This window comes from Ictidomys tridecemlineatus, chromosome 2 (genome assembly GCF_052094955.1).
Source record: "Ictidomys tridecemlineatus isolate mIctTri1 chromosome 2, mIctTri1.hap1, whole genome shotgun sequence".
Lineage (NCBI taxonomy): Eukaryota > Metazoa > Chordata > Mammalia > Rodentia > Sciuridae > Ictidomys > Ictidomys tridecemlineatus.
Genome location: NC_135478.1, coordinates 9,942,177 through 9,956,741, shown reverse-complemented (window position 1 = coordinate 9,956,741; position 14,565 = coordinate 9,942,177). Strand labels below are relative to the sequence as shown.

General features: G+C 62.5%; 1 protein-coding gene across 1 annotated transcript in view; it reads left to right on the top strand.

Annotated features, from left to right (window-relative positions):
- Nucleotides 1–14,565, top strand: part of Cacna1a (calcium voltage-gated channel subunit alpha1 A) — a 168,258-nt gene that overhangs the window by 99,166 nt on the left and 54,527 nt on the right. The window contains 7 exon segments of the mRNA XM_078025870.1: nucleotides 547–659; nucleotides 747–878; nucleotides 1,173–1,245; nucleotides 2,381–2,498; nucleotides 2,941–3,008; nucleotides 6,291–6,397; nucleotides 7,928–8,725. Of these exon segments, the coding sequence (XP_077881996.1) occupies nucleotides 547–659; nucleotides 747–878; nucleotides 1,173–1,245; nucleotides 2,381–2,498; nucleotides 2,941–3,008; nucleotides 6,291–6,397; nucleotides 7,928–8,725 (1,409 nt within the window).

Genomic DNA, 14,565 nt, shown 5'->3' with positions numbered 1-14,565 from the left:
TGAGGCAGGAGGATTGCAAGTTCAAGGCCAGTCTCAGCAACTAACAAAGTCCTACTCAAAATAAAAATATAAAAGGGCTGGGGATGTGGCTTGTGACTAAATGCCCCAGCTTAATCCTGGTATTAAAAAAAAAAAAAAAAAGGTGTTTTCTATGGCCCCAAGGAGCTACATTACCAGGTTGATCTTAGGCGATAAGAATTTCACATCCATTCGAGGAGGTGATTAGAGCGCAGGATGATGGTTGTGACCTGGGGTCTCTGGAAGCTTCCGGGTGCTGCCTGGTCCTTCTAGTAGCAGTAGCGGGTGGGTGATTCGGGAGTCCTCAGGTCGGTGTGGCCTTTTTTGTTGCGGTGCTGGGGACGGAAGCAGCGCCCTGCAGGCTGGGCCAGAGCCGCACCCCACCTCCCATCCACGTAAAGGGAAGAGAGGGCGGCCCCGGACCCCCAGCCCCCTTGCCCTCGGGGTTCAGAGCTGGGTGTCTGCGAATGGCCGGGGACGGGAGCCCCAGGGCCCCCCGCGCTGAGCCCTCGTCCGTCCCGGCTCCAGGTCATCATCGGGAGCATCTTCGAGGTCATCTGGGCCGTCATCAAACCCGGCACGTCGTTTGGAATCAGCGTGTTGCGAGCTCTCAGGTTACTACGGATTTTCAAAGTCACCAAGTAAGTCTGGGGGACCCCGGGGGCCTTCCTCCAGGGCGGGGCCAGGGTCTTGGCGGGCGCTGACCCCTCCCCGCCGTGCACTGGCAGGTACTGGGCGTCGCTCCGGAACCTGGTGGTCTCCCTGCTCAACTCCATGAAGTCCATCATCAGCCTGCTCTTCCTGCTCTTCCTCTTCATCGTCGTCTTCGCCCTCCTGGGAATGCAGCTCTTCGGCGGCCAGTGAGTGCCCAGCGTCCCCGGCAAGACCCTGGGGTCCCCCGCCGCAGGGCGCCCCGCCGCAGGGCGCTGCTGCCCTCTTGGCACCCCGACGCCCCCGGGCATCACCCAGGAGGTCGGGGCGGTGGGTACCGCCCGTCCTGGGGCGTGGCCTTGGAAACCAGATGCTGCCCGGGCATCCGGGGCTGTGGGTACCGCCCATCCCGGGGAGGGGGGGGTGTCGCCTTGGAAACCAGACTCTGACCGAACCCTCTGGTGGCCGGGTGGGGCTCACGGAAACTCGTGTCGTCCCCACAGGTTCAACTTCGATGAAGGGACGCCGCCCACCAACTTTGACACCTTTCCGGCAGCAATAATGACCGTGTTTCAGGTATGACCTGGGCGGGGCGGGGCGGGGCGACACCTCTTAGTGTCGGATTGGGGCACTTGGACGGCCTCCGAGGGGGTTCCCCGGGACCCCCAGGCCTTTCCCCGTGGATTCTTTCTCTGGGAGGGACGGCGAGTGTGTAGAGGGGATCCTTCCCTCTCCCTCAGAGGCAGCCTCTAAATGAGGCCCAGACAGGGTTTGGAGAGGGCTGTCCCCTGCCGGGAAGTGCTGAGCCCTGGCACGGGTTTCTTGGCACCGGGCACCCGCGGGTGTCTCTAGCTGAGGTCCCACCTGGGGGCCTGCAGTACAGTGCAGGGGGCGGACCGCAGGGCCAGGTCCTGCCTCCGAGCTGCACCTGGGCCCACATGGGTCCTCGACACCTGGCACCCCCACTCAGCACCGCGCACGGAGGGATCTAGGGGATGTTAAAGCTGATCTTGCGGGTTGCAGTGGCTACGCCCGTCATCCCAGCAGCTCAGGAGGCTGAGGCAGGAGGATTGAAAGTTCGATGCCAGGCTCAGCAGATTAGCGACACCCTGAGCGACTCAGCGGGACCCTGTCTCAATATGAAAAATAGAGAGAGGCTGGGATGTGGCTCCGGAGCTTAGCACCCCTAGGTTCAATGCCTGGTGTAAAAAATGTGTGGCCACGTCTGCTGAGCCGCAGAGCCTGGGCGGCGTCCATCTGTGTCTCCCAGTCCAGAGGCTGCGGGGCGTGGCCGGGGCGTGCTCCTGGCGAGGCTGTGACTTGCAGATGCCCCCCACAGCTCCCACCACTCACTGTAGCTGAGCCCAGGTCCCTCTTTCTCCTCTTGCGAGGGCTCATGACCCCACCCGGCCCCAGTGACACCCCCCAGTTCCTTCTGCCAGCACCACACGGGGACAGGGGCTTCCACAGAGGAACCCGGACGGACACAGTTCAGCTGGGGCGAATCCCCTTCCCACGAGGGAAGACCCCGGTGGCCGGGGTGTGGCCCCGCCAGGCTCCTCGGTCCCGAAGCCGCGCGTGGGCCCTGGCACTCTCGGAGCCACGGAGCTGGCCTGCCAGCCGGGCGGGACAGTGGCCTCGGGACTGTGGCCTGGGGTCGTGGCCTCGCCCGCTGCTGAGGCCGCCTCTGCCCTCCGCCCTCCGGCTGCAGATCTTGACGGGCGAGGACTGGAACGAGGTCATGTACGACGGCATCAAGTCGCAGGGCGGCGTGCAGGGCGGCATGGTGTTCTCCATCTACTTCATCGTGCTCACGCTCTTCGGCAACTGTATCCTGGGCGCGGCGGCGCGCTGGAGGGCGGGGCTGGAGGGTCCGGGGGCGGGGCTGGAGGGTCCGGGGGCGGGGCTGGGAGGGTCCGGGGGCGGGGCTGGAGGGCGGGGCGGGAGGGTCCGGGGGCGGGGCTGGAGGGCGGGGCTGGGAGGGTCCGGGGGCGGGGCTGGAGGGCGGGGTGGGAGGGTCCGGGGCGGGGCTGGAGGGCGGGGCTGGGAGGTGGGGGAGGGTCCGGGGGCGGGGCGGGGGTGGGTGCGGGGCTGGAGGGCGGGGCTGGGAGGGCGGGGCGGGGGAGGTGGGGAGGGTGGGGGAGGGTCAGGGTCAGGGTCCGGTTGGGGGCGGGTGCTGAGGGCGGAGGGTCGGGTCGGGGTGAGGTGGGGCGACTGGAGCCTGGTCCCCGTGCTGTCCCTCCACGGCTGCTTTCCCTGACTCGGCGGCAGACACCCTCCTGAATGTGTTCTTGGCCATCGCCGTGGACAACCTGGCCAACGCCCAGGAGCTCACCAAGGTCTGTGGGGACGTGTGTCTGGCAGAGGCACCACCTGTGGGCGGCAGAGCGGGAGGGACCTAGGGACCTGGTCACCAGGCGGGGAGAGCCAGCCTCCACCAGCCAGTTCCGCAGCAGAGCGCAGAGAGGCCCGCGGCCAGGAGGCTGCAGGAAGCAGATGGCCAGCGCCACCCGGGACCCGGTGAAGGGACCAGGCAGGGCTCCCAAGGAAGGGGGCAGTGCCAGGCCCCAGGCACCATCACTGCCCAGAACAGTCAGGAGCTGGACCTCAGGGAAAGGGGCTCCCGTAGCTCCCATAGCCTTAGGGGACCCAGAGCCGTGGCCAGCACAGATGGTGGCCAGTAAGCAGCTCCCGCCTCTCTCCCCCACTGGCCTCCTGCTGGACCTGCTAGTGGCCACTTGCAAGCCACCGTGGAGGCTGAGTGTAGGGTAAACAGGTCAGCTAGCAAGTAGCCTGCACAGGACCCTGGAGCTCCACTGGGTCCCCCATGTGTGGGAGCTGGCAGGGGACACTCTCTGGACTTGTGAGGATAGCAGTGATGCTCGTGGAACTAGCTACCGTAGCCTCCCTCGAGTGGAGGAGGAAACTGAGGCTCAGGCAGGACCACTGGCCCCAGGGCAGGATCTCAGCAGCCACAGCCGAGAATCACCCGACCCACATCAAGCGCTCTGCTAAGCTCCGGGCACACAGTGAGCCTTCAGGGAAGGCAGCCTCCCCTGGCTGGCGCCCAGAGGCTGGGACGTGAGCCTCCCCAGCACGTGACGAAAATCAAAATACCAACAACCACGGAAAACGTTAAGGCCCTTCTGTGCCGGGGGTGAGGTCCTGCTCCGAGTTGCCCACGGGAGAGGACACAGGGCACACACACACCTGTCATCCCAGGTACTTGGGAGGCTGAGGCAGGAGGATCCTAAGTTTGAGGCCAGCCTCAGGAACTTAGCAAGGCCCTCTCAAAATAAAAAGGGGGTGTAGCTCAGGAGGAGAGCAGCGCCCGGGTTCAACGCACAGCACACCCCGAGCAGGGAGGGTTGTGTCTACTTCACGGATGAAGAAACTGAGTCCCCGAGAGGCTACGTGACTTTGCCACACACTAGGACCCGAAAGAGCAGAGACATGGCCCTTCCGACATCACAGAAGAGGAAATAGGGCCAGAGAGAAACGGGGGGTCGGGGGAAGAACCTCACACCAGTGCTGACTCATGGTTAAGTTACCCAGATAAAAATCGGTGGCACATGCCCCTGAGGGCAACCTTGGACTCCTTGAAAGTCCAGTGAACCTCAGGTGGACCCGGAAGGCCCCACTGCTTTCAGTAACACAGTTCATGTCCCTGAGCAGGGCTTCCAAAAACAGTGGTACAGGTTGCACACTGCACAAGGAAACCAGAGCACAGGCGAGGCTGGAGTCCGCCCTGCCTCTCCATGGGTGGGTGCATCAGCTCAGGAGAAGGAACCACCGAGGAGGACAGGTCTGTTGGGAATGTAAGAGCTGGCCACAGGTCCAAACTAGGCCTGAGGGGGAACAAAGCTCAGTGGCACGTGCAGGGTCTTCCTGCCAGGAGCCTGCCTCCGCCCGGGGCTGTCCCCAGGGCGTGAGGTGTTCAGGACACGGAACCAAACCAAACTGAGCAGACCCTGCCAACCCTCCATCTGTCAGCCCGGCGGGAGGGAGGGACGGTTCCAGGCCCCACCTCTGACGGGGGAGGAACGGAAGTCCCCACTGTCCCCGGCTCCCGGCCAGGAGCCCGCCACCTGGAGCCTGTCCAGCCCTGAGCTCATCCCAGAGCCCCTGCTCAGGGGCCAGCATCCAGGAGAGGGGACGGGAGGCAGGGAGGCAGGGAGGCCTGAGCCTCCCCGGTCCCCCTTCCCTTCCGTTTCTCCATCAGGGATTCCTGGGCACCCGTGAGCGCGGTGCCCCGGGGCCTCAGCGTGTCTCAGTCCCCGCAGAAACCTGGGGAGGCAAGTTCTCTGAGCCCCACTTCATCACTCATTCAGTGAGCACATATTGAGCACCTACTGTGAGCAAAGCCCTGGTCTAGAGCCAGGAACACAGCAGCAGATACAACAGGCAAGAAACCCAGCCCTTTTGGAGCAGGGATTCGAGCTGGGGAGACCCACGAGAAACAGAGATGCGCGGCTTGTCCGATGGTGCGAAGCGCTAAGGGGAAAAGTGAAGTAGGAAAGTGAGCGAGAGTTGGGGTTTTAGATAAGGAATGTGAGGCCCAGAGAGGCTTAGAGATTCCCCCAAGGCACACAGCAATTAGTAGCAAAGCTGGGATTTGAACCCAGGCCACGGGGATCTGGAACCCGTGCTTTGGCCACTGTGTTTTGGCTGCTTGGACTTGAACTCACTCACCTGGGAGCTTGTTGGGGCACAAGTTCCGAGGCCGAGACCTGGTTCTGTGGAAACTTCCAGGGCCTAGGGATCTAGTATTTTGGAGCAGTCAGGTGCCCAGTTCCAAGGAAAGCTGGGCACGGAGCCAGGAGGGGGGCCTGACCCCCGATTCCGAGGTGCTTGTTCCTTGCCTCAGGTTCAGGGTGAAGGAGGCCGTCTGAGCCGCCTGCCGTCCTCGACAGGGTTTGTTTGTGGACGTTGGTTCTTCTCTGTCTTTGTTCGAGGGGGCCTGGGGGGCACCGAGAACTGAACCCAGGGGCCCCCGACCACTGAGCCACCTCCCCAGCCCTACTTCGTATTTTATTTAGAGACAGAGTCTCACTGAGTTGCTCAGCGCCTCACTTTTTGCTGAGGCTGGCTCGGAACTCGCGATCCTCCTGCCTCAGCCTCCGGCGGCGGGGACCAGGGACGAGGGACGTGCACCTCACAGCTGAGCCCCCTGTGACGGCCGAAGGGTCGAAAGTCCCAAAGCGCCCCTTCCTGTGTGTACTCCAGCACGCCTGCGTCCTGCTCCTCTCTGACCTGGCCATCAGGCAGCGGACTGTGGCCGCGACCCCGGCTCAGGGCAGTGGGGGCCCAAGCCCGCTTCTGGGGCTATTGGTGGTGCCCAGCGGAGCCTGGAGAAGCACTTTCCTGCACCGGGCACCGCTCCGTGTTCTGGGGACGTGGCCCGTGGCCCAGAGTCAACGCGGCTTGGGGACAGGGGCCTGTGAGGCAGGAAGGAGAGCGAGTCCTCCCGCGGGCTGCCCCTGGCTGGGTCGGAACAGGCTTGGTGGCCCGGGGACACTGGGCGTGAAGCGGCCGACCCCCAGGCCAAGCCCCAGCCTGCTCTTCAGTGCTCAGACACCACCCAGGGTGGGCGTGTGAGCGAGACCTCCTGTTCCCTCCAGGACGAACAAGAGGAGGAGGAAGCCGCCAACCAGAAGCTCGCGCTGCAGAAGGCCAAGGAGGTGGCGGAAGTGAGCCCCCTGTCGGCGGCCAACATGTCCATAGCTGTGTAAGTTGGGGGTGGGCCGTCCCTAAGCACTGGGCGGACGTGGCCCGCTCCCACCCGCTCCTCTCACATGGGCTCTGCTGGTATCTCATGAGCACCGACCTCGGCCCAGAACTGCTGGGACTCGGGGGACGGCAGCGGCAAGGCTGGAAAGCCCCACTTGGGTAGCTCTCAAGTCAGTGGGCCATGACAAGATCACAGAACTAGAGAAAAAAAGATGGAGAGGGGAGGGCGGAAGTGCAGAGGGTGGTGCTGCTGGGGGCCTGGCGTGTGCGGGGGAGGATGCTCTCTGCCACTGAGTAGCACCTCCAGCCCAGAGCTGTGCTTTCAAACTCCAGGCCTCCCCTGGAAGGTGGCAAGACCTGAGGGAGGTGAGGAAGGAGCCGGGAGGAGGTGTGGGGGAAATGCATCCCAAGCAGAGGGACTGGTATATGCAAAGGCCCTGAGGCAGACTCCTGGTGTGTTCAGGGGATATGAAGGAGGCTGGTGTGCCTGGAACCCAGTGAGCAGAAAGGGGACTGTGGAGGGAGAGACGAGGGCAAGGAGGTGACCAGCAGGTCATGCAGGGCCTTGGGGGCCACGGGGAGGACTTGGGTTTTGCATCATTGGCCAAGGAGCAGAGGAGGGTCAGGACCTGACTCAGGTGCTCACAGGTGCCCTCTGGCCACTGTGGAGGTGAGGGAGGGAGGTGGCCCAGCAGGCCAGGTTGAGGGCGGCACCAGCCTGTCCTTGCAAAGGAGATGGGGACTGGCCCAAGATGGGGCCGAGGAGGTGTGGATGTAGCAGGATCCTGGACAGATTCTGAAGGCCCATGGAGCAGACAGCTCGCTGGGGTCGGGAACAGGGCAGTGAGGAACCAGAGACCTTGGGTAAAGAGAGCGGAGACACAGTGCTCTGAGCTGTGCCTTTGCGGGTGGGGGGACTCAGGGGGTCTCATGCTGCAGAGCGCTGCATTCTGGGACTACGGGGAGGGGGCAGCTTTTCCAAACTAAGAGGTGGTGGCTGCAGGAGGGAGCCCAGGGAGGCGCATGCGCGGTAGGTGAGGTTAGGAACAGCCTGTGCACAGGGACGGTCCCTATAACACCACCCATGTCCCGCGGCCCTGGGGAGGCTCCGAGGGCCCTGAATGGGACCCCAGCCCCCGCACTGCCCACCCTGGCTGCCCTGGTTCCTTTCTGTGACCCCAGACTCCCATTCAGGCCACGCGGGCACTGGGGGCTGTGGAACGTGCACAGGCTCATGTCCACCGCCCTGGCCTCCGTGGCCATCTCCGAGGCCATGACGATGCTCAAAGCCACCCCAGAGGTTCCTGCGCTGCCGTTGGCGGCAGAGTAGAGAAGACAGTAGGGCCCTCGGCCAAGCTGACAGGCCCGCCTCGGGCCCTACTGGAGGTGCCTGGGAGGTCACCTGGGAGGTCACCCGGGACACCCGCTGGGCCGCCCCGTCGGACCCGGGTGGGCGTGGCCGCGCCAGGGGAGCCACCGCGGGGCGCGGGGCGCGGGTCCTGGGGCGCCGACCGGCCTTGCCTTGCAGGAAGGAGCAGCAGAGGAACCAGAAGGCGGCGCGCTCGGTGTGGGAGCAGCGCACGAGCGAGATGCGCAAGCAGAACCTGCTGGCCAGCCGCGAGGCGCTCTACCCCGGCCTGGACCCCGATGAGCGCTGGAAGGCGAACTACGCGCGCCACCTGCGGCCCGACGTGAAGACGCACCTGGACCGGCCGCTGGTGGTGGACCCGCAGGAGAACCGCAACAACAACACCAACAAGAGCCGCGCCGCCGAGCCCGCCGTCGAGCCGCGCCTGGGCCCGCCGCGCGCCGACGACCTGCTGCGCAAGCAGGCGCGCTACCACGAGCGCGCGCGCGACCCCGCCGGCCCCGACGCGCGCAGGCCCTGGGCGGGCGGCCAGGAGGAGACGAGCCGCGAGGGCCCCTACGGCCGCGAGTCCGACCACCCGCCCCGCGAGGGCGGCCCCGAGCCGCCCGGCTTCTGGGAGGCCGAGGCCGAGCGGCCCAAGGCCGGGGACGCGCACCGCAGGCACGCGCACCGCCAGGCCGCGCCCAGGGACAGCCGCAGCGGGTCGCCGCGCACCGGCGCCGACGGGGAGCCGCGCAGGCACCGCGTGCACCGCAGGCCCGGGGACGAGGCGGCCGACGACAAGCCCGAGCGCCGGGCGCGCCACCGCGAGGGCAGCCGGCCCGCCCGCGGCGGAGAGGGCGAGGGCGAGGGCCCCGACGGGGGCGAGCGCAGGAGGCGACACCGGCACGGCCCTCCCGCCACCTACGACGCGGACGCGCGGAGGGAAGACAAGGATCGCCGGCACCGGCGGAGGAAGTAAGTGGGGTTCAGCCGCGTCCCAGCCCTGGTTCACAGAAGGGAGAGGACAGGGGCGAAGGGCAGCGCCCCACGGGCAGCCTGGAGCCCCGGGACCGAAACCAGAGGCCCGTGGGGACCGTCCACCTGGGCACATCAGGCAGCCCGGGGAGGACCGCACCCCGCAGGAGAGCTCTCGTCCAGCTCTCCCTGTGCTGCTGCCGGTGGCCCTAAGTGACCTCGCGCCTGCCTTCCCACCTGGGAAACAGGCCCAGCGAGTGGAATCGGGCCATGGCCCCGGTTAAACGAGGTGAAGTCCTCGGAGCCTGGAAGGGCCCCGGGTCTAGTAAGTGCTCAGTAAAATTAGACCTTTCCCCAGCTCCCCGAGGTGCCAGGAGCGTGGGAAGGCTCTTGGGGGCCCCAGAGTTGAGGGGCAGCAGGGTACCAGAGGCTCTTGGGCATGTCCCCAGGCCAGGGCTAACCGTCAGGGACCGTGTCCTTAAGAGTACTCAAGGTGATTCTTCACAAAGGGGCCCAACGGCTTCAAGGGGGTGTGGACACTGTTCCCTTATAAACCAGGGTCCCCTTAGTCCCCCCTTATGTGACCAGTAGGGCTCTGGGTTGATGGGCTTAGTGGTGTGGGTCAGTGATTCTGTTTTGTGGTATCCAAATGAGGCCGGCAGTTCTTACACTTGACCCTGTGTGTGAAGGAGAGAGGGAAACACTCTCCCCGACTCTTGTTAGAACTCGGATCCTAATTCAGGAGCCTGAGATTCTGAGCAGTTCCCAGGTGGGGGCAGCGCTGCGCATCCAGGGACCACACTTGAGCGCAGGGATTCTGGGGACACGGTGACATGGTTCTGGTGGCTGCGGGGACATGATTGCGCAGGCGCAGGCTGATGACTTGGGGTTTGTGGACACCTCAGAGCCCAGAAAGGGAGGTGCTAACGGTGTCGCGGTGTTCTAGACCGCAGCTGCGTCCTGGTGAGGTTCCACAGCAGCAGAGGCCAGGCCTCCTGCACCGTCCAGGGGCTGCAGTCAGAAAAATGTGGTTCACACTACAAACACGCCAAGAGTGTTTTCTGAGTTTGGTTAAAACCACGTTGGCTTAAAAGGAAAGGTTCTGATGATTAAAAGCCGGACTTTCCATTTGCATGAGAGAGGGTAGGGAGTCGCCAAGGAGAAGGGACAGCGTCTTCCTGGGTGGGACCGACCTGCAAAGGGCGGGGCCTCTGGCTCACCTCCTCCCCTTCCCCAGATGCCCGCAGCGCCCCTCGGTCCTGGCGCCACTTGGTCTCCGTATTCCCTCAATGCCTTCCTAAAACCATCCTGTGGGTCCTTGTTCCTCCCCAGCTTTCCCCACTGGGCTGATGGAGCCTTTCACCATTTGCTAAGTGCCTACTGTGAGCTAAGCTCAGGCTGTGAATTCCCTCAAGTAATGACAGATGGGGGGCACATGGTGGGGGACATGGTGTCATCACAAAATGCCTGAGACCGGCCAGTTGTGCTCAAGAACGGGGAGCTATTGCCAGGAGGGGGGTGCACCCCTGTCATCACGGCTACTCGGGAGGCTGAGGCAGGAGGATGGCAAGTTCAAGGCCAGCCTCAGCGACCTAGCAAGACCCTGTTTCAAACAAATAAAATACAAAGGACTGAGGGTGTGGCTGGGTGGCAAGGCGCCCCTGAGTTCAGTCCCCAGTGCTACGGACACAAAGAAACTGTCAGCTGCTTCAGCAGCAGTAGGGAGCACCAGGAAGTGCTGCCTGTTATCCTCCACACTCTCATCAGCACACAGGGTGAGGGCCTGAGAGCCGCGGCCTGAGCTTCCCCACTCCAGTTCCCGGGATTTGCAGAGGGAACTGGCTTTTCCCAGGAGCGGCCGGCCACCAGCCTAGGGGAGAGGATGGAGATCCAGGCCTCCCATCGCCCAGGGCCTCAGTGGATCCCGTGGGAACCAGTCAGTCCCCGCTAGGTCCCTTATATAGACACTGCAGATGCTGAGGCCAGCAGAGAAGCAGGTTAGTCATTTGGCTGGTTTTAAAAAGTCACAATGCTCACTGGAATAAACGCTCAGGAAAGCAGTTTTTTTTTTTTTTTTTTTTTTTTTTGGTTCTAGGGATTGAGCTCAGGGGCCCTCCACCACTGAGCCACATCCCAGCCCTATTTTGTGTTTTATTGAGGGACAGGGTCTCACTGAGTTGCTTAGGGCCTCACTTTTGCTGAGGCTGGCCTTGAACTCGAGACCCTCCTGCCTCAGCCTCCTCAGCCTCCCGCATCATGGGTGCAAACCACTGTGCCCAACCTTTCTTTTTCTTTCTCTTTTTCTTTTTTTTTTTACCTGAGGTCTCTCGGGGTTGCCCAGGTTGGCCCCGCCCTCTGAACTCAAGCCATCCTCCTGCCTCAGCCTCCTGAGTAGCTGGGGCTGCAGCCCGGGCCACCATACCCTATCTGGCTGATTCAAGCGTTATTAAGGGGGAAATCACAGACGAGGCGTTCATCTAATTAATTTGCAGACATAAAATAATAAGCAGTTTCTGGTCTCTGTTCCCTGCCTCATCCCTGAGGCCCCGCTCCCTGAGGGCTTGGTCTGCCCCCTCCCCGCCCTCCTCCCCTCATCTCTCGCCCAGCACCTGCTCTTTCATGGTGTCCGCGCAGGGGCCCCCCAGGGCGGCCAAAGTGAGGAGCTTGGCTGATTCCCGTGACCCCAGGGTGCAGCCCGCCTCCCCGACAGCTCCGCGCTGTCCTGGCACAGGGAGGGGCCTCCAGTCCTGCCCACCTGCACTGGTCGCCATGGCAACCCAGGCCCAGAGGACGCCCAGCCCCGGCGTGTCCTGCCCTGAGCCCGGAAGCAGCCCCTGCGCCCTCGCCCTTGGCGGCCTCCCCGCACCCCGCTCCGTGCACCCCAGTCGCCCATCGCCCCGTTTCCTTGGGCCAGCCCTGCTGTGGCCTCGGGGTCCGAGGACCGCCCCCGGCAGCCTTCCTGCGCTCGCCATCACCCTGGCCACCGGTCCTCATCAGGGGTCCTCGGGGGCCATCGGGGGTCAGCAAGGTGCGCGTGGAGCGAGCTGAAGGGGATCCTGCTACCGCGCTCCCCGGATAATGGGGGCCAGCCCTGGGTCTGGGGTCTGAGCGCGCGCGGGCAGGAGCTCCGCAGCCCAGCAGTGCGAGCCGGGCCAGCGGGAGGGACGGACGGCGCGGGCAGTTATGCAACGGCCTCCTGGGGCACAGGGCACCGAGGCTGCCTCCTGCCTCCTTGGACTCCTCCGCGGAGACGCTGGAGCGAAGCCCCCCGAGGTGCAGGAGGCTCTGCGCCTGCGCCTGGTCACACGCCCTGACCCACAGCCAGCGGGAACCGAGAGGAAGAAGGACAAAGCCAACTAAGGCCAGGGCCTTTGCCATCCCTCAATAATGTCACCTGGCAAGGAGGCACCCCGAGGGTCCCCGTGGTCCCGGCCTCCCTGTCCTGTGAGTGCTTTGCTCTGTTTTTGGTGTGGGCTCTTCACCCAGGGCGCTCTACCCGCGAGTCACACCCCAGCCCTTTTTAATTTAGAGACAGGGTCTCACTAAGTGGCTGAGGCTGGCCTCACATTTGCGATCCTCCTGCCTCAGCCTCCAGTGTTGCTGGAATTACAGGCACATGCCACCGCACATGGCTTGTGTGACTCTTTTCATACAACCTCTTTAGATGGTGACCGAAGGATGGGCTCCTTTTCAAGTTGTGACTTAACTAGGTCTGCTTGGGGGCAGGAAGATCTTTCCTTAAAAATCTGGACAGTTGGGGGCTGGGAACAGTTCAGTTGGTACAGTGCCTGCCTTGCGCACACAAGGTTCAATCCCCAGCGCTGCCCACCCCCCAGAAAAAGAAAAGGAAGAAAGATGGCTTTTATTAAAAAAAAAAAAATCTAGAGGTGGCCTCCGCCGTATGAGCAGCTCTGCGGTGGTGCATTCAACCAGGCGCAGGTCAGAAACCGCGCCCACACTGAGGGGGACAGTTTTCCTGTCTGAATCCCCTGAGCCACACTGTGCCCAGCGCCACGTCAGGAGTCCCCAGGGTCTGGGAGTGGTGGACCGTCGTCAGGAGGTCCCACAGATTCTGTGCCAGCGCTCCTGGCCGTCACCTGTGTCCCCGTCTCCCCCTTCCCTTCCCTTACGAGAGGATTTGCCGTGGGTCTGGGCTCAGGCCAGTCTCCTCTCGAGATCCTCCAAAGACCCTTTGTCCAAAAGAGGCCACTCTGGCAGGCCCGGGGACCTGTCTGGGCAGGAGGGAGGAGGGGGGCCTGGGCGAGCCCACACCCAGCAGGACAGACCCTGCCCTGGCCCAAGGCCTGGCGGCACCCCACAGTGTCCCGTGGCCACCTCTAGTCCTCATGGGACTCCCAGGACACACTCTGCGTTACGGATGGGAAACTGAGGCTGGGGGACTCTCCGGGTCCCGTAGCGGGTAACCTCTGGGATCACCACTTCAGTCTCCAGGCCATGGGGACGGTCCCACTGCCGTGGAACCAAAAAGGATAAAAACATAACCTGAGAGAACTCAGGCTCAGAGAGGTTAGTCAGGCTGCTCGGGGTCACACAGCTCCTTGACTTCCCTCCCCAGTGTCCATGCGACCCACGTGACAGAGGGTGAGGGCCTTCCCCGCGGGGACTGCAGAGGGACGGCCTGGCTTCTCCTTCCAGGAGGTGTGGGTACAAACAGGCGGTATCTGCTCCCACCTGGGACCGGGCGCAGAGCCTCTGCTGACTAGCTGCAGGCTGGCTCCACGCTGGCTCTGCCACAGCTGGCTGTGTGGCCTGGGGCAGGGCCCCGTCTGTCTCTGATCCCCTTCTCATCTATAGAATGAGAACAGCCGTGAATCTCCCCCGGCCTGTGGCTAAGCCGCCATGGAATGGCCTGATTTGGTTGGTAGGTTGGTTGGTTTGGTTTGGTTAGTTGGATTTAGTTGGTTGGATTGGGTTGGTTGGTTGATTGGTTTGGGTTGGTTGGTTGAGTGGGTTGTGTTGGTTGGTTTGGTTAATTGGTTTGGTTGAGTGGGTTGGGTGGGTTGGGTTGGGTTGGTTGATTTAGTTTGGTTGGTTTGGTTGATTTGGTAGGGTTGGTTTAGTTGGGTCGGTTGCATTGGTTGCATTGATCTGGTTGGTTTGGTTGGTTTGGTTAATTTGGTTGGATTGATTGGTTGGTTGGCTTGGTTGGTTGGGTTGGGTTGATTTGGTTGGGTTAGGGTGGTTGGCTTGGTTTGGTTGGTTTGGTTAATTTAGTTGGATTGATTTGTTGGGTTAGATTGGTTGGTTCGGTTAATTGAGTTGGGTTGATTTGTTGGCTTGGTTGGGTTGGGTTGATTTGGTTGGTTGATTTGGTTTGGTTGATTGGGTTGGGTTGGTTGGCTTGGTTTGGTTGGGTTGGTTGGTTGGGTTGGTTGGTTGGGCTGGGTTAATTTGGTTGGGTTAGGTTGATTGGTTTGGTTAGTTGGATTGGCTTGGTTTGGTTGAATTGGTTGGTTGGTTTGGTTGAATTGGTTGGGTTGACTTGGTTAGGCTGATGGGGCAGTGGGATTGGTTGGGTTGGGTTGGTTAGTTGGGTTGGGTTGATTTGGTTGGGTTGACTTGGTTGGGTTAGGTTGGTTGCTTTAGTTGGTTTGGTTAGTTGGGTTAGGTTGACTTGGTTGGATTAGGTTGATTGGTTGGTTGGGTTAGTTGGTTCGGGTTGACTTGGTTGGGTTAGTTTGGTTGGTTGGGTTGGGTTGATGTGGTTGGGCTGGTGGAGTGGTGTGATTGGTTGGGTTGGGTTTGTTTGGTTAGTTGTTTGGTTAGTTGGGTTGGGTTGATTTGGTTGGCTTGTGTGGTTGGGTTGGGTTGACTTGGTT